This window comes from Aethalodelphis obliquidens, unplaced genomic scaffold, assembly GCF_003676395.1.
Source record: "Aethalodelphis obliquidens isolate GAN/ISIS:26980383/991018 unplaced genomic scaffold, ASM367639v1 scaffold52, whole genome shotgun sequence".
Taxonomy (NCBI): domain Eukaryota; kingdom Metazoa; phylum Chordata; class Mammalia; order Artiodactyla; family Delphinidae; genus Aethalodelphis; species Aethalodelphis obliquidens.
In genome coordinates, this window is record NW_020837996.1 from 6,522,019 (window position 1) to 6,545,743 (window position 23,725).

Consider the following 23,725-nt stretch of genomic DNA (forward strand, 5'->3'; position numbering starts at 1 on the left):
AGGTCCAATCCTAAATAATACCTTGGACAAACAGTCTAGATACTTAATCTTTCTACCTTATCTTTACAGTAAGGATAACAATGGCAATAAAAACATAGTCATCACTTACTGATTGCTATCTCTACAACAGGCAACGAGGTAAGCACTTTATATGCCTTCTTTCAACTCAATCTTCATCTCAATCCCAGGAGATGTAGGCATCATCATTCCCAATGAGAATCAGAGAGATGAAGTAATTTGCCCAAATTTATAACCAAATCGCAGAACCAAGATGTGAATTCAAGTTTAAGCTCTTAATCATTATATTTCAATCATTATATTTCAAGCTAGCTCTTTGTTCATGTTCCCTAAATGATCGTTTGTGTCCCTTCCGGTTCTTATTCACAATCCTTGTCATATCCTCCACAAAGAAGGTGCAATAAGGCTCAATCCTCCATTGCCAACTCTCAAACCATCTATTGCCAAAGTCACTAAATTCCTGGTCAGCTAATTGGGGGAGGGGAGGCCAGGAGAAGAGCTCCCTGTGCTGTCCCTTCCCATTCCAGCTAGAGAACTCAGAATCTAGCAGGCACAGGGAAAGGAGGGAGAACTGTAGCACCTAATTTTCTTTTCTGGGGGTCAACTTCCCCTTTGGAAGGAGGGAGCTGGGCTACAGGGCCCCTGAGGGGACCAAGGAACTGCGGCAAAGGGCATGTGTTCCCAAGTGACTTAACTTCTCAGTTCCTGTCCCATCTTCAAAAGGAGTGATAGATAATAATTGCACGAACTTCACAAAGTTACTTAATTAAATCAAATAATTCCCCAAAAGAGCTCAGCAGAGTGCCTATTATTACCTATCATTGCTATTGCCATTACTATCATCATCATTCCAACTCCTGCATTCGCGGTGTCTCTATTAAGCAAGGGGATTCCTTCGTGAATGACTTTAATTTACAAATGCATTCACTGGTCTGTCTAAAGAGCGGCTCTAGAGCCCTGTATTTACCGCTTTCCCTGGCACACTGACCAGGTTTTCTGCCTCCAAAGGAAGTCTGCGACTTGCAGAACTGCCATGATAGTACCAGCAAAGACTTCCCTTCCCCTTCTCCCTCGGCGGCGGCGCGAGGCTTCAGCTCTAGGGTTCGGGAGCCCGCCCACATCAGCCACCATTGGTAGCCCCGTCGCTGGCGTGATTAAGGCCCCGCCCCCTTCTCTCTGGGACCACTCTGAGGCCATCTCCGAAAGCGGAGGGGCCTCGGAGGAGGGCCCGCGATGCATCCTGGGTTTTGTAGTCCATCTGTAAGGCTGCAGCCTGAGAGCTGGGCCTTGCGACCCGGGGAACTACAATCCCCAGCAGCCGGGCGGAGAGCGAAGAGAGGGGGCCCTCGCGTCACGTGGGCGCTGGGCCTGGGCGGGCTGCTTCTCAGTGCGGCGGCGGCGGCTCGGGGGACCGGGGCCTTTTGTTTGGAGCGGCGGCGGGGGGCCCCGGAGCGGCGAGGCCGGCGGCCTTCCCCTGCTCGCTCGGTCCCGGCCGCCCCTCGCGGGGGTGGGGGGGGCCGCCCCCTGGGCCGGGGCCTAATCTCAGGCGCCCCCGCCCCGCCCTTGGCCCGCCCCGCCCGGCCCGAGGGGAGGAACCGGCCGGGCCTCCCCGCGCGGCCCAGCTACCTCCGGAGTCTTCGCCGCAACCCTCTGCGCGCCGTACCCGAGGCTGCCTCTCGCCCCTCAGGCCGACGCCATGAAGATTAAGGATGCCAAGAAACCCTGTAAGATGGGGGCTTGGGCTCGTCGGGTTGGGAGAGCAAGTTGGGCCACGTCGGGAAGCCCCTTGTGGTGGCCTGCTTCGAAGCCGGTCGCTCCCAGCCGTCGCCCAGCACGGGATGGGGGCGGAGGGACCTTTGCAGCACCCAGTTCGAGGCTCCCTCCCATCCCCCTACGCTCGGTTGACGAACGCTTGCCGCCCCCTAGCCTTTCCTCCTCGAAAGCTGGGAGGTGCAAGGGGGAATTTTTGTTCTGAGGTTTGGCAGGCAAGACCAGAGTTACCAGCTTCCTCTGAAATCAAGTTGAAAATGGGTTGTCACAGATGTCAAGTTGCGCGGGGACATTTACCACTTTTTTTTTTAAAATTTTTTTAAACTGATTTCTGAGCTTTCTGCTTGTGTCCTTGAAATCCCGGTGGGTTGCTGGGATTTGTCTCTGTTGTTATAATTAGAGCTTTTAAACACGGCGTGTAACCTACCGGTGGGTAAGTGCCGTGACTTGTTTAGAATAACAACTAGTTCATGTTTGTTTTTTTAAAAACAGAGATAAAAAGATCAAAGTCATCCGTATTCCCGCCACTCAGAGCTAACCACTATTAATCTTTTGGTGACTACCCGTAGAGATTTTTCTACGACTATATATAACCTATACTTATAAAAAAAAAAAACTTTCCATACTGAAAGAGAGTAGATCAACTTTTATTTGCTTCCTTTTATTTTTAGCCTTTTTAAAACCTTTTACTCCTGTGAATAGCTTATTTAATCACTCAGCCGTTGTGATTGTCATACTTGAAGTTCATTCTTCCAGAGCGACTAGGAATGCGGGATGCATGCTTCTGTCTTAGAATTGTATTGGTGTTTTGCCATTTTGCAGTGTTGTGTGATCCTCCCAACAGTTCTAGGAAATCTCTTGCTATAGAACGGGAGCACTGATACTGTCTTTTCCCGCCCGTCCGTCCGGTCTTGAAAACCTCCACGGAGAGGCAACATACCAAAGCACTCCAGAAACGGTTAATTGTTATTTAAATGTGAGATAATTTGGTTCTCATTTTACTGCTGAGGAAAACTGAACTTACTGAGCCCCAGAGTAACTTTTACAAGGCTGCATCTTGTACAACTTGTACACCTTGTACACCTTTTACAACTCGGCTAACTGAGGTTCAGGGCCCTAAGTCACCTGACTCATAGTCCTGTGTTCTTTCTTTTGCACCTGTAGGGCGTAGTCTAAATACTTAGAGAAGCACAAACCTTTCTTATCTGGTAGTTTTATCTGCCAGTTAAAACATTTTTTTAAACAATGATTTAAAAAAAAAAAACACAATAGCTAAAGAGTTCTCGTTCAGGAGTCTATGAAATACTGATGTGAAGTCTTAAAATGAGAGAGTAATATAGAAATACTACTATTTTACTGTACATTTGCTGAATTAAATGAATCTTGAACAGATGCAGTAATGTAGAACAGTTGGACATCTTCCCTCAACACATAGGTTTTCTCTGCTTGTGTTAGAATTTCCATTTAGTAAAATGAGTTTAACTATGACAAGCTCATAGTCTGACCCTTATGTTATTATTTTATTTTTGCCTTGACAGCGATTTGATTACTTAGATTTGGGCAAACTTATAATCAGGTGTGAATACCATCTCTGGCAAAGGTGTTTCATATCTAGTAAAGATGATAATTAAGAGTTTATAAAATAAACTTTAGGTTGAGAAGTAAAAGAACATCTATTTTTTAGAAGTAATTTGTTTATTAATATATTGTGGTACACTGTGAGACCATTAATGTTAAAAGAGTTATGCTGAAAAACCAGTCAGTTAATATGATTTAGAAGTCTGAAATAACATTTCCAGTTTCCTATATGTAAAAGATGACTTTACTGTCTACTCAGCTCTTTACAGTAAAAATAAAGAACATCTTGTTCTTTTGCATGTGGGAAAGAATTTCAACTATGAACTGTCATGGAAATATATATATATAACTGGAAAGTATTATTTCTGATGTTTCAAACCACTCAGTTTAGCTAAAGACACACTTGTTTTTGAGTTCTTGCATAGGGTTTCTTTTTTTTATAATCATAAATTTAGTGAGCACTTTGTATGTAAGCACTATCTTTTACATGCATTGCGTCATTTAATCCTTAGAGCAGCACTAGTAACTAAAAACTGTATCTCATACTAGTTAAACAAGTGACTTTGGCTTCACACATTTTCTTACAGTTACTCACCCAAGTGTTAGAAAACATTGCTTTTTGATACATCACTAGTATATACCAGCCTGTAAACCAAATGCCTGTATTTAACCAGAAAATAAGAAAAGGAATTGGTTTCACCCTCTAAATTGTATAACTAAAAGATGAGCATTTGAAATTATGTGTTAATTCAACTCCAGGAGAAGAATGAAGTCAAACAATCTAATGAAAAATTTTTTTCTAGAACCCAAACAGTGGCAATGTTTGCATTACCTTTACTTGTGTTTTTCACGCTACTTAAATAATAGTAAAAATCTAAGCAGTGGTGTTCCTCTGTACCTCAACTGACGTGATTTTTTAAGGTAAGGGTCAGTCTCTGTTTTGCTTACCTGTAGAGCATGTAACATGATTAATAGAGTGGTAATAAAAGTTTTTTTAATATACATATATATATTTATTCACTTGGTGCAGTGTAGGTTTGGGTGTCTGCTTTGCTAACCCAAGCAGTAAGGTATGTGAAGTTTTTGTCAAGACCAGAGAGAGGTATGTAGCATATGTGTGCCGTTTGCTTCTATATAACTGTTTGTAAATTGAGTCATTACTTAAGAATGATCACTTCCAGTGGATAGTAAGGTGAGTTGGAGGTGATAGTTTCTAATATTCTCTTAGATGTAACTAATTTACCAAAGGGGGGAAAAGTCTTCTGAAGCTCTTCTGAGGAATTATAATACTGAAGGTGTGAGTATGGTTTATTTTCTTAGTCTGTTTTAAAACAACATTTTTATTCGGAATGATTATTGGGAAGAGTGAACTGTCTTTTATTCGGGAACTTGAACAGTATCTGGAATTGACCATTGCACGTGCTCATTTTAGAATTCTGTTCCTTAAAATAATCCACCAATGCTTCTGAACATTTTCAGCATTTGGTTTCTCTTTCTGCTCCAGAACAATTAAATTCTAGTTTGGCATAGGATCCCTTTGGGCTAAAATCTGCATGGGGCCAATAGCAATTAAATAGCTCCTTAAAGCTTCTCCGCTACCTCTTACCAACACTTAACAAGACACCAAACTTTTATAATGCAGTTTGTTAGAAATTAGCAGTCTGCCCTTGTGGCTAAAGAGGTGATCAGGCATGTGGGTTTCTCCTTTTGCATACCTAATCTACCTGGTAGGAAAGATAATTTCTTGGTAGCACTCTGCTTATGCTGGTTCTGGATATTTTTGTTACTTATGGGGAACTAATGGCAGTTCTCTTAGGCTCGGGTGAGAAATAGAATAGGAGCTACTATTTTTTTGGAAGGCCACGTAAACATCATGAGAGATTCTAGGAAATGCTCAAAAGTCTGTAGAAGGTAATGTTTATTTGCCATCATCAAAGTACTTATTTATATTTATGGAAGGTATGTTTTGTTCTTTAAATGTATTTTTGGTTCATTTTTCTCACCTCGACAGTGGAGAGTTTTATTCTCGAGAGAATGAGAAATGTTTAGGCTGTATGCAAGAAGTAGGATGCTTACGCACTGGTGACCTACTTTTAACCTGTCCCTTGGCCAGAAGCAGCAAAGCTATAGATTTAGATATTTGTCTGATTTCTTTGGAAAGTGGTATATTTCTTACCTCATGGAAGTATTAGTGGGCCTCTGGTTGTCCTTAATAACTTTGTACTTTCATCACAAATTAATAAAGTTTGAGTTTTGTGCCCCCTCCCCTTCTCATTTTAGTTAGTGACAAAATAACAAGCATAAGTATTTGCTTTAATGCACTGGAAATTAGATCACTTGCTAAATCAAAGGAGTGGATCGTAATTAAGAATACGTGTCTTCTGTGTTCTTGTTGCCTCCCCCATACTTTTTGAATGGTGATTATTTCTCTGGCATAAGGAAATGAATTCCAGAACTCTGCTGAGTTGAAAGGATCTCTATGCAAAAGAAGGGACCTATAATGTTCTAGTTTGGATATTAAGGTAACCAAGACGTTCATGGTCTGCAATATAGCATCTCCAGTTACTCTTCCTTTAAGAGCAGATACCCCTAAGAGAACAGACATAGACGTATCTAACAGGCTGGATGTGAGGTGAGTCTTGAATGGCCTCTCCTTTATTTTAAAAGTGTGTTACTGGGAATTCCCTTGCAGCCCCCGCTTTCACTCCCAGGGCGCAGGGCGCTAGTTCAGGGAACTAAGATCCCATAAGCCATGGGGCGTAGCCAAAAAATATATATATCAATAAAAGTGTTCTACTTATTTAAGATGGCCTCCATTGCTAGCTGCCCAACAAAATTGAGAAAATTTAGTTTCTTCAGCATCTTAGTTGTTTATACAAATCTATAGGTGACAAAAGCATTGTGCCTGTATAGAGAAATGTACCGAATCTTTTCTCGTTGAATCGTATGTTTCCGGTTACTAATGGTACACACATATCAAATAAGTAAAATATCAATATATAAGAAACAAATTTCCTTGACAACTTATACATAATAAACTGTTAAATACATGTTGTTAGGCATTTTGTAATCTATGTATCTTAAGTATTATTTTTGAGTCTCTATCATAATGATTAAGATCCCAGAGAATAGAAACAGACCTTAAGGAAACTAAGATTTGAGAGGTTAATGGCTTTTCCTATGTCATATAGCCCAGTTAGTGAGAGAGCACCAAGTCCCAAACCCAGATGATGCTACCTCCCCAAATGTGCCTGTTTCCAAGTAGATTTACTTTCAGCGTTATCAACAGCTAATTTTATTAACCAGATGCACTAAAGAAGCCTAGTAAGTTTAATGAGCAAAGAAAAAAAGTTCTTTTTAAGGAGGTACTTTTCCCTTGGGTTACTTGAAGTGATTATAGGCCAATTTTATTACATTAAAATCGTAGAAACATTTTCAAGCCGTAGGTGATGACCTATTATTAAAACCAAATTGGTCCAAATTTTTCCTAATCTCCTGGGGCACATGATAACTATGTAATAAATGAAAAGGAATGCCTACCAGACCAGGAATTAAAAGGCCCTGGTCCAGCCGCAGGCATGCTGAGTTATGGGTTTTGAGAAAATACACAGAATAACATTTTGAAGGGAAAAGGGTGAGTTTCACATAGATTTGTCTTACCTCAAAAGTATTATTGACTGAACGCATGATTCAGGGTAAATGAAGCTTGTGGCTAATTAACTAGGTCCTAATTTGCATTTCTAAAATCAGGATATATATTTTTATTTATTTTTTATTCATAGCTTTCCCATGGTTTGGCATGGACATCGGGGGAACTCTGGTAAAGCTCTCATATTTTGAACCTATCGATATCACAGCAGAGGAAGAACAAGAAGAAGTTGAGAGCTTAAAAAGTATCCGGAAATATCTGACTTCTAACGTAGCCTATGGATCCACTGGTATTCGGGATGTACACCTTGAACTGAAAGATTTAACACTTTTTGGCCGGAGAGGGAACTTGCACTTTATCAGATTTCCAACCCAGGACCTGCCTACTTTTATCCAAATGGGAAGAGATAAAAACTTCTCAACATTACACACGGTGCTATGTGCTACAGGAGGTGGTGCTTACAAGTTTGAAAAAGATTTTCGCACAGTAGGTATTTCGCTCACAGGCAAAAATCGGTACCCATTCTCTTCAGTTTTTAAAGTATGAGGCTCGTTTTCTGTCTGATACGTTCCTTAGACTAGTTCCCCCTGCTGATACAGGGGAAGTATGTATTCATGACTTACTTTTGATTGGAGCATTTAAACACCTTTATACAATGAGTAAAAACTGGCCAGAGTTGGGCCTGTCGTACATAATATGGAGTAAAACCTGCTAAGTTTAGGAACTGCTACAAAGCTACAGTAAAAGCAGACTTCAGTGAATTTGGCAGTGTGCAAAGCCAGATATAAATGGGGCTTGAAATATTTTCACTATTATTATCCTGTGTTTGCTTGTTTTTTTGAGTATTATCCAGTCATCTCTCCTAAGGCCACCATCTTCCCAAACCCTAACTGAAACCTGTATCTTTTGATTAATAGACACCTGAATGAAAGTCCCTATTAGCCCTTTTTTCTTGGATTTTATACCATTGACCCTACCATGTTTCTGTCTTGAAGGGGGTCATTTGGATATGGCAGGCGGATTATGTAAGCGTCGATTTCTGTGCTAGTAGGGGTTTGCCAAGTGTCCAGTCCTTCCCATTAGAATAAAGATTTAAAAGTTTAGGGCTTCCCTGGTGGCGCAGTGGTTGGGAGTCCGCCTGCTGATGCAGGGGACCCGGGTTCATGCCCCGGTGCGGGGCGATCCCACATGCCGCAGAGCGGCTAGGCCCGTGAGCCATGGCCGCTGAGCCTGTGCGTCCGGAGCCTGTGCTCCGCAACAGGAGAGGCCACAACAGTGAGAGGCCTGCAAACCGCAAAAAAAAAAAAAAAAAAAAAGTTTATACTTGGATTTACTGAAATTTGTTTTTCTTGAAAATATGCATGTGGACCATTTCGTTTCTCAGATTCACATAAGAAAATCCAGAACATAAGCGATCACTTATATGGCTCACGGAAGTGAATACCTTGTAATTTGGGGTAGTTTTTATTAAAAATTTTTATGATGAGTAATACTGATTTGTATTCAGTTTATTGAGTAATCTGACCATAAATTCGAATCCAGTTTTTTTGGATGTGTGATATTTAGTGTTTGCCAAAAGCAGTGTCCTTGAAGCCAGCTCTCACCTGGCCATTGTTTGGAGACCCTGGTATTCAAATTACGGAGTTCTAAGTTTTTTTTAAGAAGTATTGATATTTTCTAGTGACGAAGTTTTATAATATTTGTTTTTGTTGGAGCTCAATCATTTATTAAGCTAATATTTGAACACTTAGTTTGTGTTAGGTATTGTGCTAGGCACTGAGAAGTCAGCTAGGAATAAGACACAGACTTAGCTCTCAAAGAGTGCAGTATCCTAGACCACACATTTAAGTGAACTATAAGTTCAGTGCATTATAATTAAGAAGTACAATGCATTATAATTAATACTATTGCTATGAAAAGAGATGCCATGGGAACACAAGGGGGAGTGATACCTAATAAATCCTTAGAGAATTGAAAAGCTTATCTAAGCTGAGATCTTTTATAGTAAATATTTTATAATATACTCTTTACTAACCTGAAATGAATTTAATAATTTCATATTAGTACCCAAACTATAATATAAAGACAGGAAGTTAAGGTATTTATATATCAGTAGGTAGATTCTCTGGTATGATCACACAAGAGGGCATAATGAAGTAGTCAGATTTAGATGCTTGTATGTACATAGATTGAACTTAATTTCTAAAGCCACAAATGCTAAGATTGATAAGGTATGTTTTATTGGAGAATCAAATACCATAAGTGGTATTGCTGTTGTGACATAACTTTCGAAGATGCTAAACAACACAAGGTAAAGTTCCAAACAGTAAAAAGTACACTTCCTCACTTTATGTGGTGGTTGCGTTCCTAGCAAATTTAGTATGTATTAAAACCACGTAAAGAATACCTTGTGTCGGACTTCCCTGGTGGCGCAGTGGTTGAGAGTCCGCCTGCCGATGCAGGGGACACGGGTTCGTGCCCCAGTCCGGGAAGATCCCACATGTCACGGAGCGGCTGGGCCCGTGAGCCATGGCCACTGAGCCTGCACATCCCAAGCCTGTGCTCTGCAATGGGAGAGGCCACAACAGTGAGAGGCCCGCATACCGGAAAAAAAAAAAAAAAAAAGAATACCTTGTGTGTATACACATATAGATAAAATACTTCCTGTTTACATAGGCTCAGATAATTATAAATGAATTTTCCTACTGCTGCCTACAAAAATGTCTGTTGTAATGTTCAAAGGTAATACAGGGAAGGGTTAACTCTTTTTTTTTCACAACTGCCCCACCCATTGCAGATGTCTGGCACCCCAAGTCCCTGCCCAGTAAATGTTAGTTTGATTCTCTCCTCCTCCCCATCTTTGTGAAAACTAAAAAGTCCACACAGATTTCCAAAACACCTCTAGAAGTAATACCACCACCACTGAGAACCACAGGACTAAATGAAGTCCCTAAGAGATTTTGACACAAAAGAAAACAAGTGAAAACGTGTGGGTTGTAAATGATTTTGAAGTTTTGTAAAGTACATGGAAATTATATGGTATAGTCGAGTCAAGTATTTTGAATGCGTTCCTTTGTTCACTTTATAAAACTCGCTTTGGTGTTTTTTTTACAGATTGGAAACCTCCACCTGCACAAACTGGATGAACTTGACTGCCTTGTAAAGGGCTTGCTGTATATAGATTCTGTCAGTTTCAATGGACAAGCAGAGTGCTATTATTTTGCTAATGCCTCAGAACCTGAGAGATGCCAAAAGATGCCTTTCAACCTGGATGATCCCTATCCACTTCTGGTAGTAAACATTGGTTCGGGAGTCAGTATTTTAGCAGTCCATTCCAAAGACAACTATAAACGAGTAACTGGGACAAGGTAGTAACCTTTTTGTTCTTAAGGCAGCATGCATATTGTTTTCTACACAGAAATTGTGAAATCTAATGTGTATTGTGCAACAGCTAAAAATGTAGATGTGTAAGTATAAGTTAAAGTGTTGCAGATAATACTTTTTTATAAGGCATGTGTGTAGACTCAAACTAAAATCATTAAATGTTTATATTTGGTTAGCATCATTTGGCATCAAAATTTCCATAATGAAAAGAGTGAATTTTTAGCTGGAATGATTCCAATAACATTTTAATTTTCCAAAGCATTTTTCTCATTTTTATGTAGATATATTTAAGCCTAAAGCTTGAAACATTCTTATTTGATTCACATTTAAGTGGAGTATTTGGCAACATTGTAATTAATTCATATAGGATGAATTTAACATGAACTCTTTTCTTTAATACCTGGAATATGAATGTGAAATGAGATTTAAAATTTTTCCTTATGATTCCAATATGTCCTTTATCACCTTTTAAGGAAGCTGGAGGCTCCTGTTTACTTAATTGAGGAAGAAAGATTTTAGGATGCTTTAAATTAGATTGATTTGTGAAAAAAACGCTGGCCATGCTCTGCAGCATATGGGATCTTAGTTCCCAAACCAGGGATCAAACCTGTGCTCCCTGTGTTGGGAGCACAGACTCTTAACCATTGGACTGCCAGGGAAGTCCTGAAAAAAACTCATTTTAATTTTAATGTAATACTCCTATTTGAATAATACTTAAATTTAATTAGTATTTTATTTCTGTGGTGGCTGAAAAGTCTACCTCCGTTGAAACTCTCTATGCCAAAGAATTACAGGGAAGTACTGCCTACTTCAATCAATTCAAAAAGACAAATTCAGTCTATTAACTAAATTCCAACAGTGATTCAGGAATATAACCTGTTAGAAATTTAGGTGAGACTAGGGAGCAAAGGTTTTGATTTTAGGGGCTAGAGTGGCATAATTTCATTTTGTGAGCATATCCAAAAGAATAATAGAACCAAGTTAACTTCTGTCTTTAACATGATGACCAGCCTGACATAAATGTCCTCACTGTATTCATATCGGAGTCATGTAAATGTTAATGTATCACGTTGGGTTGATTTCAGCCTTATCAGGCTAAGTAAATAGGCCTTTCACAAAATTATTTCCTGGAAACCATTTAGAATTACAATTTTTCTCCTTTTAATTTGTACAGTATTAACTTTTAGCACTCCTTTTTCATGCACACAAAAACATTTATTTTTAGCAATTACAAAGTGTAAGGTATCAGGTGAAGATACTAGAAGATATAAAAGGTCTTCTGTGTCTGTTTACACGACGACATTTTTTTCCTTTGGTTTATTCTTTGATCTGACAAATTTGGTTTTGCTATGTGTTTTTCTTAGGTTTAGCAATATCTATCCGTGTGTTCATTGAATAAATGAGTGCTCCATCCTTTTACTTTGGAGAAAGAATACAGTGTGTAAATGCAACTTACCAAGTTTCTTTATTTTCTTTAGCCTTGGAGGGGGTACCTTTCTTGGTTTATGTAGTTTATTGACTGGCTGTGAAAGTTTTGAAGAGGCTCTTGAAATGGCATCCAAAGGTGACAGCACCCAAGCTGACAAGCTGGTCCGTGATATTTACGGAGGAGATTATGAAAGATTTGGTCTGCCTGGTTGGGCTGTAGCATCTAGGTAAGTTTAACATTTACATTGTAATTAAAGTTGCTTATTTAGGTTTTTGGTTTTTTGGTTTTTTTTCCTTGCGGTACGTGGGCCTCTCACTGTTGTGGCCTCTCCTGTTGTGGAGCACAGGCTCCGGACGCGCAGGCTCAGCGGCCATGGCTCACGGGCCTAGCCGCTCTGCGGCATGTGGGATGTTCCCGGACTGGGGCACGAACCCGTGTCCCCTGCATCGGCAGGCGGACTCTCAACCACTGCGCCACCAGGGAAGCCCGCGTATTTAGTTTTTAGAAAGCAGTGTATCAGGAAGTTGTAAGGGGCTTCCTCTTACCCAGTTTAGTTCTAAGTTTTGAACATTGATGTCGTTTTAAAATTAAATATACATCAAGAAGTCTCCCCTGAATGCACTATAGGAAACTGTTTTTATTAGTTCTTGAGTATCCTTCCAGTGTTTCTCTAAACAAATACAAATAAATATCCTTATCCTCCCCTTACAGAAGGTAACTTTTAGAAGGTAACATTTATATACCATTATATAGTATGCCGTATACAGTCGGGTCTCCTTATCCATGGTTCCTCATCTACAGAGTCAACCATCCTCGGATCGAAAATATTTGGAAAAATAATTCCAGAAAGTTGCAAAAAGCAAAACTTGAATTTGCTGCACACAGGCAACTATTTACATAGTATTTACATTGTATTAAGTGTTATTAAGTAATCTGGAGATGCTTTAAAGTATATACCTAGGTTATATGCAAATACTACATCATTTTATACAAGGGACCTGAGCATCTAGAGATTTTGGTGTCCAAGGAAGGTCCTGGAACCAATCCCCGATGGATAAGAGGGAGGACTGTATAGTCTACAGCAGTATATCCTAGTCTGTTTGCCTGCCCCCCCCTCTTTTTCCCCTCTTCCTTCCCTCATCCTTTCCCTCCCTACCCTCTGTCTTCCTCTTTTTCCTTCCTTTCCTCCCTCTCTCCCTCCTTCCTTTCTCCCCCCACCTTTTTTTTTATTAACAGCTTCATGGTATTTCATTGTATGAATGTATCATAGTTTGATAGATGTTTGGGTGTTCCCAGTATTTTCCTACGTGCAGTTCATTGGGTCAGTAAGTAACCTTGTACATGTATACCTTATTTTATACATGTGTAGATTTATCTGTAGGCTGTATTCTCAAAATGTATGAAATGTTGTTTGTTATCAGCAGATTTGATTTTGTTTTTCATTTCTCTGCAGTTTTGGGAATATGATTTATAAGGAGAAGCGAGAATCTGTTAGTAAAGAAGATCTAGCAAGAGCTACATTAGTTACTATCACCAATAACATTGGTTCTGTGGCACGAATGTGTGCTGTTAATGAGGTAAAAAAAATTGTTTAATTATATGAAAAATGTGAGTTGGAGTTTTATGTACGTGTAGCAGGCTTCTTCGTATTCCTTAAGGAGGCCTCATAGGATCGAGATCTCTTAATCCATTAAATCCCAAGATTCATTAATATATATGTTACCTATCCGATTGTGATACTACCTTTAAAGAAAGTAGCAGATAATTCAAACCGGAAATAGGACAAAGAGATAATTTACATTTCATATTTATCCAGAAACCTTTTCAGAAATATACAACCTAAATATCTTTAAGTTGTGAAACAAAAATTCTATCTAAACAATAAGACGTTTTGAGGTAACTTACTATTGAAAGTGGGTGGGTACTTTTTTCCTGCTAGTGTTACCTTTGATTAGTGAAGTACTTGGAAGTTTTCTTACTGCCCTCGGCTTCTTTACAGTGCTGCCTTGTTGCATATGGATCAAGCAGCATTGTACAGGGCTATGAAGGCACTGAGACCGTTCTTCACATGAAATTTGAATGATGTATACTTACAAAAAGCATGTACTGCTAGATTTACCTCATAATTGGGTTATTTTTATTTGAAGAAGACTGTATATACAGTTTTGCCTTTGTGTAATAGAGGTATTTGCCCATTTAATTTTTATAAATATCAAATACTTTATAAATGTGTTGGGAATTTTACTTTTTAAAGGAATTCTTCATTTGTTCACTCATTCATTTATTCATTGAGTAAATATTTAGAGTACCATGTGCCAGGTATTGTTCTGAGCACTTGAGATAAATTAGTGAAGAAAACAAAGATCCCTGACTTTGTGGAGCTTACAGCCATTCTAGTGTTGTAGTAAACAAGTAAATTATTCCGTATTAGGTGATAAATGCTATTTTTAAAAAGGAGAAAATTAAACAAGATAAAGAGAATTGAGAGTAGACCAGAGAGTGGCAGAGGACAAATTACTGAGTAACTGGGTGTAGTTAAAGGAAGGCTTTGTTGAAAATGTAACTCTTAGGCAAAGATTTGATGGAGGTGAGAGAATCATGGGTGCAGATATTTGGGGAAAGGGAGGCTCCAGAAGAGAGAACAACTGTGCAAAGACTCGAATTAATCCTCTGAATTACTCTAAATTCAAAATTAGAATACTGTCTTTTAAGTTTCTTAATAACAGTGTAGTAAGTTAGTTGAGGGAGCCACTAGCAGGCATTTTAACCTAGGTTTGGGAAATATATCACTTTGAGGGGGCAGACAGTAATCTGGGATCTTTTTTGTTACCCCTGTAGGTCCAGATTTTCACTGGCCAATTGACTTAACAGTAATTAAGGCCATAATTTACGCTATTCAAACTCAGTGTGCAAAAATGTACACTCAGAAGTACTTACATTGTTGTGAGAGTAGAAATAGGTTTTTTGGAGATTCAAAACAAATATTAGTTCCTCCATCTGGAAGCCCTAGGGGTTGGGTGGGCATGCCAGTATCCCAGTCAGTTTTGCTCTCCAGTGCTATAGATAAAGTCCACGGTTTCTGTGTCATTACTGAGCATAAACTGCAAAATGCTGACCAAGTTTACAGCTTGTTTTTAATCCTAAACACGTTTAAAATACTTTTCCTTGGTTTGTCTCCTTTTATCTCGTCAGTGACATTTCTCCAAATTACTTTCTTTGCTAAATGTATTACTTATTGGCCATTTTCAAAAATAAGTCTATCTATAATCATTAAACTAGGGTCCTTCCAGAACTTTTCTTTTTAAATTAGACGTTATTTTTTAGGGCAGTTGTAGGTTCACAGCAAAATTGAGTGGAAGGTACAGAGTTCACTGACCCCCTAGACGCACAGCCTCCCCTACTGTCAATATCCAGCACCAGTTTGGTACATTTGTTAAAATCGATGAGCCTATATTGACACATCATCACTCAGAGTCCATAGTTTACATTTGGGGTCACTCTTAGTGTACATTCTATGGGTTTTGACAAGTGTAGTGACATGTCCTAAACTAATTTTTAAATATTCAGGATTATGAAGGCATATACCAGGAATGCAGTAGGCACTAAAAAAAGGTAGTAGTTGTTTATATTTGTAAGTAGAGATCTTATAAACTGTATTGTATTGTAAAATCTACTTGATAATTCTTTTTTCAAGTCATTTTCTTTGTTCTTTTCTTTTAGAAAATAAACAGAGTTGTCTTTGTTGGAAACTTTTTACGTGTCAATACTCTCTCGATGAAACTTTTGGCATATGCACTGGATTATTGGTCAAAAGGTCAACTGAAAGCATTGTTTCTAGAGCATGAGGTATGATATGAAAATAAAGTTTTGTGAATTTTAATAGCATGCTTTTAAATGCAGTTTCATATATTGTTCCTTGCCGGGTACTTTATAAGTGAAGTATAAAACTGCGATTTACGTAAATAGTACATTGATTCCCTCACTTCAGTTTGAGTTAGGGGGTGGGCATTTTTGTAACCTGGCAGACATCCCATTAAGATGAGAATCTCACAGTTCTGAAAAAGAGAGAGCAGTATCAGGTCTGTGAGCTCATTAAATACTGGGGCTGCTTGTGTACTTAGTGGGTTTGTTTTGTTAAATTGTTTTCTTTTGTTTGTTTGTTTTGTTTTTTATTGTTGTTTTTTGGCCGTGCCTCACGTAGGATATTAGTAGTAGCTCCCCAACCAGGGGTTGAACCCGGGCCCTTGTCAGTGAGAGCACAGAGTCCTAACCACTGGACCGCCAGGGAATTCCCTCTTTCTTTTTTTGTCCTCCCCTGAGAGAACAAATGTTAAATATGAACAGTAAAAATATATATGATTTAGCAACGAAAATCTCCTTAATCCTCCCACCACAGCCTCACCCCCACCTCCAGTGGTAAGCACTGTTAACATTTCGGAGTTTATTCTTTGAGATTTTTTTTTCCTATTCGATCACAATATCCAGTTAAATTCTGATTGGAGCAAGTATCAGTTCACAAAATGTTTTGGATTAAGTAAACTTACCTTGAATTATTTGTGGTCAAGTGAATATTTTATTAAGCATTTTAATAATACAGATTCTGAGTATTTGTTCTGCTCTTATGAGCTTCCATGTGTCATTGTCACTGCTCTCGCTGTAGAGGTCAGAATGTGTACTCTTGTGCAGCTCCACCTGGCGTGTCCTCTGCTGTGGGAATGGCAGGCAGAGCCAAAGGAATTTTCTTCAGGAAAGGGGAGGGGAGCCAGAATTGCAACAATAGTCCTAGAAGCTTTAGAGTCTAACAGCCACTCTTTATAAAAAAATATGTATTTCAAAGGTATATATATTATAATTAACTAGAAAATGCTTAGCTTCAATTATAATACAAAAACATATACATATATATGTATTGGGTTGGCCAGAAAGTTTGTTCAGGTTTTTCTGCAACATCTTAAGGAAAAACCTGAACAAACTTATTGGTCAACCCCAAATTTGTACTATATGAAGAATATATACTACCAGAAAACTTGGATTGTTTCAAGTAGACTGTTGATTGAAATATTGAGCAATTAAACATGGAATTCAATTACAAAAAAAAAGTTGTATATATTGAGAATACAGTTTAAAAAAAATTTTTTTTACAATAACTGATGACACAAATTGGTAGCTTTCTGAATCAATGTTCTTAAATAGATTATACACAAGTATGTGTTCTTAATAGTGGTTAATATTACATGTTCATTTAGAAGCTGCACTACATTAATAATTGCTTTTAAATTATGCAGGGATATTTTGGAGCAGTTGGTGCACTTCTTGGGCTGCCAAATTTCAGCTAAAGCATCGGGTTTCTCTCTGTTAATGTCACTCAAGAGGAACTGAAAACTGGAGGTGTTATTACTGCATTATTTGTCACTGGGAACCAAAGGATGAAAGAGTAGCACTATTCCTGTTGATTTTTAAGTATCAGAATATGGTAAGCTGCTATATGTTGCCATATTAAAAAGAGAGCTCCAGTAATGTGAAGTATTTCTAAGTGAAATACTTTCCCTTCTGTATATAGCCAGTGTTAAATCCTTAAATGCAATACAGCCTCTGATTAATGAGCTTCCTCTGAAAAAGATTTTCTATTTATTTTATTTTATGTAGCCAACATTGCAGTACTGTATGTTCAAACATGAATCTTAAAGTCTCAGAAATGTTTATCTCATGAAAAGAATTGATTCTGAATATTTGTTACAAGTCTGTTCTATGTGTATTTTGGTTACTAGTAAGTGGACAGTAACATATCCTGTATCGAAACTTACTGAAATGGCAATCAAAGATGATCATTTTTATATGATTTTAGAAATGTTAAAGCAATATTAATTATTCATTACTGTTGTTTTCCAAACATATCTTCTCCCAAAAATCATGTTTATGTGCTCTTTCCCCAGAAGTATAACCTTTTTCAAATGCCATAATTTAATTGAAATACTGTTGTTAAACATTAGCCTGAACTTTAAAATGAATCCTAGAAAATGCACATAATTGGTGATACTGCATTTTTTGTATTTTGAGTTTATCAGATAGTACATTTTAAAATGTTGTTTAATTGGAGGCTTAATTACTTATTTGAAAGTCCGTTCAGTGAGGTCCCAGGACTATTTGAATGGAGTATGGTTTATGTGTATTGGTAGGGTTCTGTGCTCTTCTCTCTATACCACATTTATCTTAGGCCCAAAGTTAGCCATTTCTGTTTAATTAGGTCTGAACCATCAAAGCTAAAGACTGTCTTCTACTGTGAACAGCAGCAAAATCATTTGTTCTAAACAGATGTTATGGAAATTTAAAAGATGAGTTGTTTTGAAACTGGGAATCTGAGGCAGTATTGCAGAATTATAAAAGGATCAGTGTTTCGTACATTCTGGTAATAAAAGCATTATAGTTCCAAAATTTGTAAATCCTTTTGCCTTGGAATTTATTCTGTATTTTGAAGTCATTTTTTATAATGTTATAAATTTTTTCAGACTTTCATTTTGGTAGTAACATTTTGGAGGTCCAATAGTTCAGCAAAGTTTTTTGAGACTGTCACTTATGGTTTAGGAAGTTGAAAGACGGGGAAAATTGGGAAAAACTGTTCACCTCCTTAAATTACAGTAAATCTGGATGTACTTTGAAGAGCTTAAAACTTTTATATTACAGGAAGAGGTATTATGCTGTCTTTTCGCACGACAGTTTTGCTCCGTAGAGAACAATTTTCAATTGAATCTCAAGAGGTGGTGCTTGATAAAGATATTTCTCCCTGTAGTTATGTTCAGAGGGAAAAGCATGTGAAGGTAATTTTTAGAATGTAGAATATTTAGAACTTTGAATTCATGTCAGTCAGTGGTCATTTTGAAAACCTACAGTGTTTAAACATTTTCTTACTAAATGTTTCCATTTTTGTGACTAGATATTTCAGCCAAAAGCTATATTTTTAATTTATTTTAGAATTGCATGATTGGGCATCTGTACAAGAAGGTTTTGCTTTTAAATGATAACTTCAAATTTTATACCTGTGGCAAACTGTACGTTAGCAGTTACAGGTTTGGGGCTGTCGTCAAGAAGGAAATGGAATGGTAAAAGTATATACAAGTTAATTTGATCAATACTTTGGTTAATTTGGGACTATGATTCATACTTTTTGTCTTTTGAAACTGAAGTTACCTGCTAAAATGCATATAAAGTGACCAACTATTTCACCACTGTGAGAAAAGCTCTTGGCTTTTCTCTTGTACAATCTAGAATTACTGGAGTAATTCTAATAAGTATTTCTAATAAGAACACAGAATTGGGATGAAGGCTGCCAAGATTCTAGTTTTTTATTATGATCCCAGGAAAATGCTTGAATAAGCATAGAGTGGTAAATAGGTTTGGTTCTAATCCCAATCAGCTTCAGAGCTCTTATGTTCTTGAACAGTGCTGTCTAATAGAAATAAACGTGAGCAACATGTAATTTTGCGTTTTCTAGCAGACATATTTAAAAAGTAAACAGGTGAAATTCATTTAAATTATATATTTTTATTTAACCCAGTGTAGCTGTGTGATCATTTCAACATGTAATCATTATAAAAAGTTATTTAGGGTTTTTTTGGGGTTGGGGGATTGTTGCTACCTAGTCTTCAAAATCAGTATGTATTTTACACGTACAGCACAACTCAATTTGGACTAATCACATTTCAGGTTCTCAGTAGCCACGTTTGGGTAGTGGTTACTGTATGAGTGTAGTTTCTAGAACTAGCTCTTAAAAATGAACACTATCATGTATTCATTAAAACTTAAATTTGGATCTGGACTTTTTAAAGAATGTTAGAGAGGGAACACGTGAGAACCTTATTTTTTAAATACGTAAAGAGGGATAAGAAATACCTCATTTGGCCTAGTTTATTTTATTCAGACAAACTGTAGTTCTGACCATTCCAAAAAACATCTTACATTGCATCCTGCCATCTCATTGTAGTAGGTATCGTTTTTCTAATGATACTAATAAAGTTGCCCAAGACACATCCTGAGCATCCTCATCAGTCTTCAGAATGTATATTTCCTTCGCTGCAGTAAATTTGATGATTCCAAAGACTTAACCCCACACACACACCTTGTCTAATTGAACTTTGAGAAGCCAATTCTAAAGGACTAAAAAGAAACCTTTTTAATTCTTCATTGAGTTCTGTACACACAAGGAGAATCTTGTTTATAACTTGGTGGATTTAATTTTCATTTTTAAAAAAAACATTTTCAAATGCAAGGATCACTATCAGTTTGCTTGGGCGGTTGGTAAAGAACACAAGGTCTAGAACGTTCCACCACCACTACCACCATCCGTACCCCCAGAAGACTGCCTTTTAACCAGAGAGACTTTGAGAACTAATGGCCTTCAGTTCTACACCCCAACTTCTCCAAAGACAAAGTACTAGTAGACTTCCTTGCCTGTTGACAAGGGCGTTCCTTGCTCAGCTACTCTAGTTGAAATAGGTGGACTCTTAGTTTAGGTAAAGTTAGCGCTATTTCCAGTAATATATGTGGCGTCTTGACAGTCCTTCTAGAGGTTCAGATTGTTTGCCAAATATTAGACTGTGAAGATTCCTGAGTTTTTTACCTTTGCGTGCAGATGTGATTGTTGTATTCTCAGTACCAGTTCCTGAAAGTCCACTTCTGTAAGAAAAATGAGGCAGCTCAAAGGGAAAAAGGTTTTCCTCTATGTCCAGCGGTACTCTTGCCTTCTAAGAGCAGTCCATCTTGCCTTGAATCAAGGCATCTTGCCTTGATTTCTAAGGTCGCATTTTTGGGTGGAAAGCTTAGCAAGGCAGTAGTTTCCAAATGTCCTTTATAACCACTCTGCTTGTTATATGCAAAATGTTTCATATTTTAATATTTTGTTTTTTCTCTATCGAGCACTTTATGCTTTTTAGTCTGTTGCATTTGAGAATGTAGTTTAGAAACTTTTTCTCTTCTAAAGCCATGTAAAAACTGGATGATCACCGGAAAAATGAGTATGTGTTATTTTGCATTTAACTTACTGTTTTGTGGTATGTATAAACAAAATATTAGAAACATACTGCATTTTTGTAACAATACTCTTTGACTTTATTTAACATGATTTGCCATGAAATATCAATGATCTGTTTTCCCAATAAGCTTGTTTATTTTAGGGTGTTTTATTCTAATAGAGAAGGAATTCAGCCAACTTGGTTTCTGTCATCAGATAATCTCAGAAAGTAATGTTCTTTATCTATATTACTGCCTGTTTTCAATATTTGAGACCGTAGCTTTATATTTCTACTGAGCCTAGTAACTGATGAGCAAAGACCCCAAAAAGTGAGTAATTATTTTTCTTCCTTTGAGGTATTTTAATAGCCTATTGAAAACAGGGGTTCCATGAAAAGCAGACTGTCCCAAAAGACAGTTAGTTGCTCCATTCATGGCATCATTTGAAGTGACAGAAACAATTTGTTCAGATACGTGGCATCATGTTTTAGAGTTCATTTTATTTGTGTTGATATATGTTGAGAGGTACTAGTTTTTGGATTCTCACCATAGAATGGTATTAGTTATTCTCTCATAATGTTTTGTTATTACCTGTAATGGCCAAGTAGTAGATATACCTTAAAGTAATATCAAGGGGGTGTGTGTGTGTGCGTGCGTGCGTGCGCGTGCTTTAATCTGTAAAGCTATCTGGAATTTTTATTGTGCTATAACTTCAAAATTATATGGGCATTATAACTTTTCCATTGTACAAAAAGAAACATACCACTAAATTTATGGATGTTTGAATGTTAGATATATTTGGGATTTTTTTAATAGCCCTTTTCTTTAAGCTGTTTCTTATTTCTGATCATTGTGAGTTGGGATAGATGTGGGATAAACCCCTCCTAGAATTATTGCCTTTGTCAAACACAATTCATAGTGGGATTTATAAAACACAATTTTAATTATCTCTAAGTGAGTTGAAATATCATGGATTGTAGTCATTTACATCAAGTATGATAAAGACCTAAAGTACCTTTATCCTTAGGATTGCCTGAGAATAATCAGATTGTACATGTGTCTGATATTTCCAGCTTAATAAATGTAGCAGTGAGTTGATGTTGGGACTTCAGGTACTACAGTTGGTACTGAATGATGTGTTTGAGAGGAAATCAGTTTTCTTTTTCCTTAAGAAAAAAACCAGAATCTTTACATTCTGGCTCTTTGTGTAGTCAAAAGACTATTTCTCTTTTTAGATTTTCAGTCTTTTTTGCTGTAGCGGCCAGTAATTTTGTGTTTAAAAGAACGAATGAGGAATGTATTTTTCAAAGGAGTGAATAAAGTTAAAATCCAAGGTTTTGAATTGTATAAATGTACAACTAAATTTCAAGTCTAAGATAGTGCTGATTTTTTTTTCTATTTCTCAATATCTTTCATACATTGCAGTACCTACAGTTCCAGTAGCTTTCAAAGAAAACATTTCAGTTTTGTATAATTTGTAAAATATACATAAATAATGCAGATAGTTTGAGATTATTTTAGCTTTATGTTGTGTCTCTGAATCATACGGATCTCATACCTGGCACAGTTGATAGTTGTCACGAGTATTAAGCCATTTTGAAATCTGCCACTTTTTTTCTGAGGTGCCCTTTTTAGTTTACATTTAGAAACAAAAGATAACTTTATAGACCTAACATTAATATTCTGGTCTCCTTGTCCTAAATACGGTTAATGGAACATGGATGTAAGTCAGGTTAAGGTGGTTTTATCATTTTTTTAATACATTGTGTGCTTTGACTTTTTATTTGAACTACAGTGAAGCTTTGACTTCTTAACTGAAATTGAGTGGCATTTGTCTTAATTCTGCCCAGTTACAGATCAAATCATACCTAGAAAATGTTTGTGTTAATTTTACTTATACAAGCCATTTCCGTTTAAGTTGCCTTATTCTATCTATTGCATTGTTCTTGCCAAGTCTGAGCTCTGTCATGTTGGAATTATTCTAACACTGAATCTGTGATGTAAAAATGTATGATGTGCTACAAATTTTATTCATAATAAACTAAGTTATAGCCTATTATAACCTATAAAACATTTCTTGTAAATTGTCTAATTTATTTTTCATTTATGTACAGTTTCTTATGTAAATTTTTAAAATACTTGCTGTGGTCTGTTCTATAAACATCCTGTTCTCTTTTCCTTAAGGCTTATTTGCATGAAAGAAACTTGGGTTTTGCTTGTTTGTATTATATGGCCACTGAGCCAACTTCAGTACTCTCTACCTTTTCTGTAGTTTTAACTTTTTCTAGTTTTGTTCATATTCTAAATAAATGTTAAAATCATGATTTTTATTTCCTACTTTGCAAATAAATTCTGTTAAGTTGTTTACTGTGTTATCTTTTTATTGTTTATATATTGTATTCCCACATTTCCACTTCAAATAAATATAAGGTTTTAATGAAATCAACTATAGTAGAATGTGTAAACTGAGAGAAAGGACATCGTAAAGTCTTGCTCACCTCTGTATTCCCAGTACTTGGCACAGAGAAGGCATTCAGTAAAAAATACTTATTGAGTGAATTAACTGTAGAGGAAGTGTCTTTATCTATCTAGTCTCCCTTTATAAGATGTAATTGAAGTTTTTCCCCACTTTCCTCTCCCCAGCCTTAGAAAGCACAAATGTAAGTTTAGCAGAGGTGCAGTGCAAACCTTCCTGAAATTTAAGCCTTACGTTTATTAACATGTGAAAAGCTTTGCTTTTCCTTGAACCGAGGCCATGGTGTCCTATGCCAGAAATGGATGTTGACAGCAGAGTGGCCCTTAGATGCGGTCCCAGCAGAGGTGCCAGAACGTGTGGTACTTTCTTACCACAGTTTGTTAAGGGTTATGTCACACACGCTTTTCTCTAAACCAAA

The 23,725-nt window shown here is 37.3% G+C and overlaps 1 protein-coding gene across 1 annotated transcript; it reads left to right on the forward strand.

Moving 5' to 3' along the window:
- The first annotated feature begins 1,404 nt into the window (after positions 1–1,404).
- Positions 1,405–23,196, forward strand: PANK3 (pantothenate kinase 3). The gene is made up of 7 exons (XM_027084346.1): positions 1,405–1,742; positions 7,149–7,501; positions 10,130–10,383; positions 11,878–12,054; positions 13,282–13,405; positions 15,549–15,674; positions 17,114–23,196. Exons 1-7 carry the CDS (start codon positions 1,715–1,717, stop codon positions 17,162–17,164), a joined length of 1,113 nt encoding a protein of 370 aa, XP_026940147.1. The 5' UTR covers positions 1,405–1,714; the 3' UTR covers positions 17,165–23,196.
- Positions 23,197–23,725: the final 529 nt, after the last annotated feature.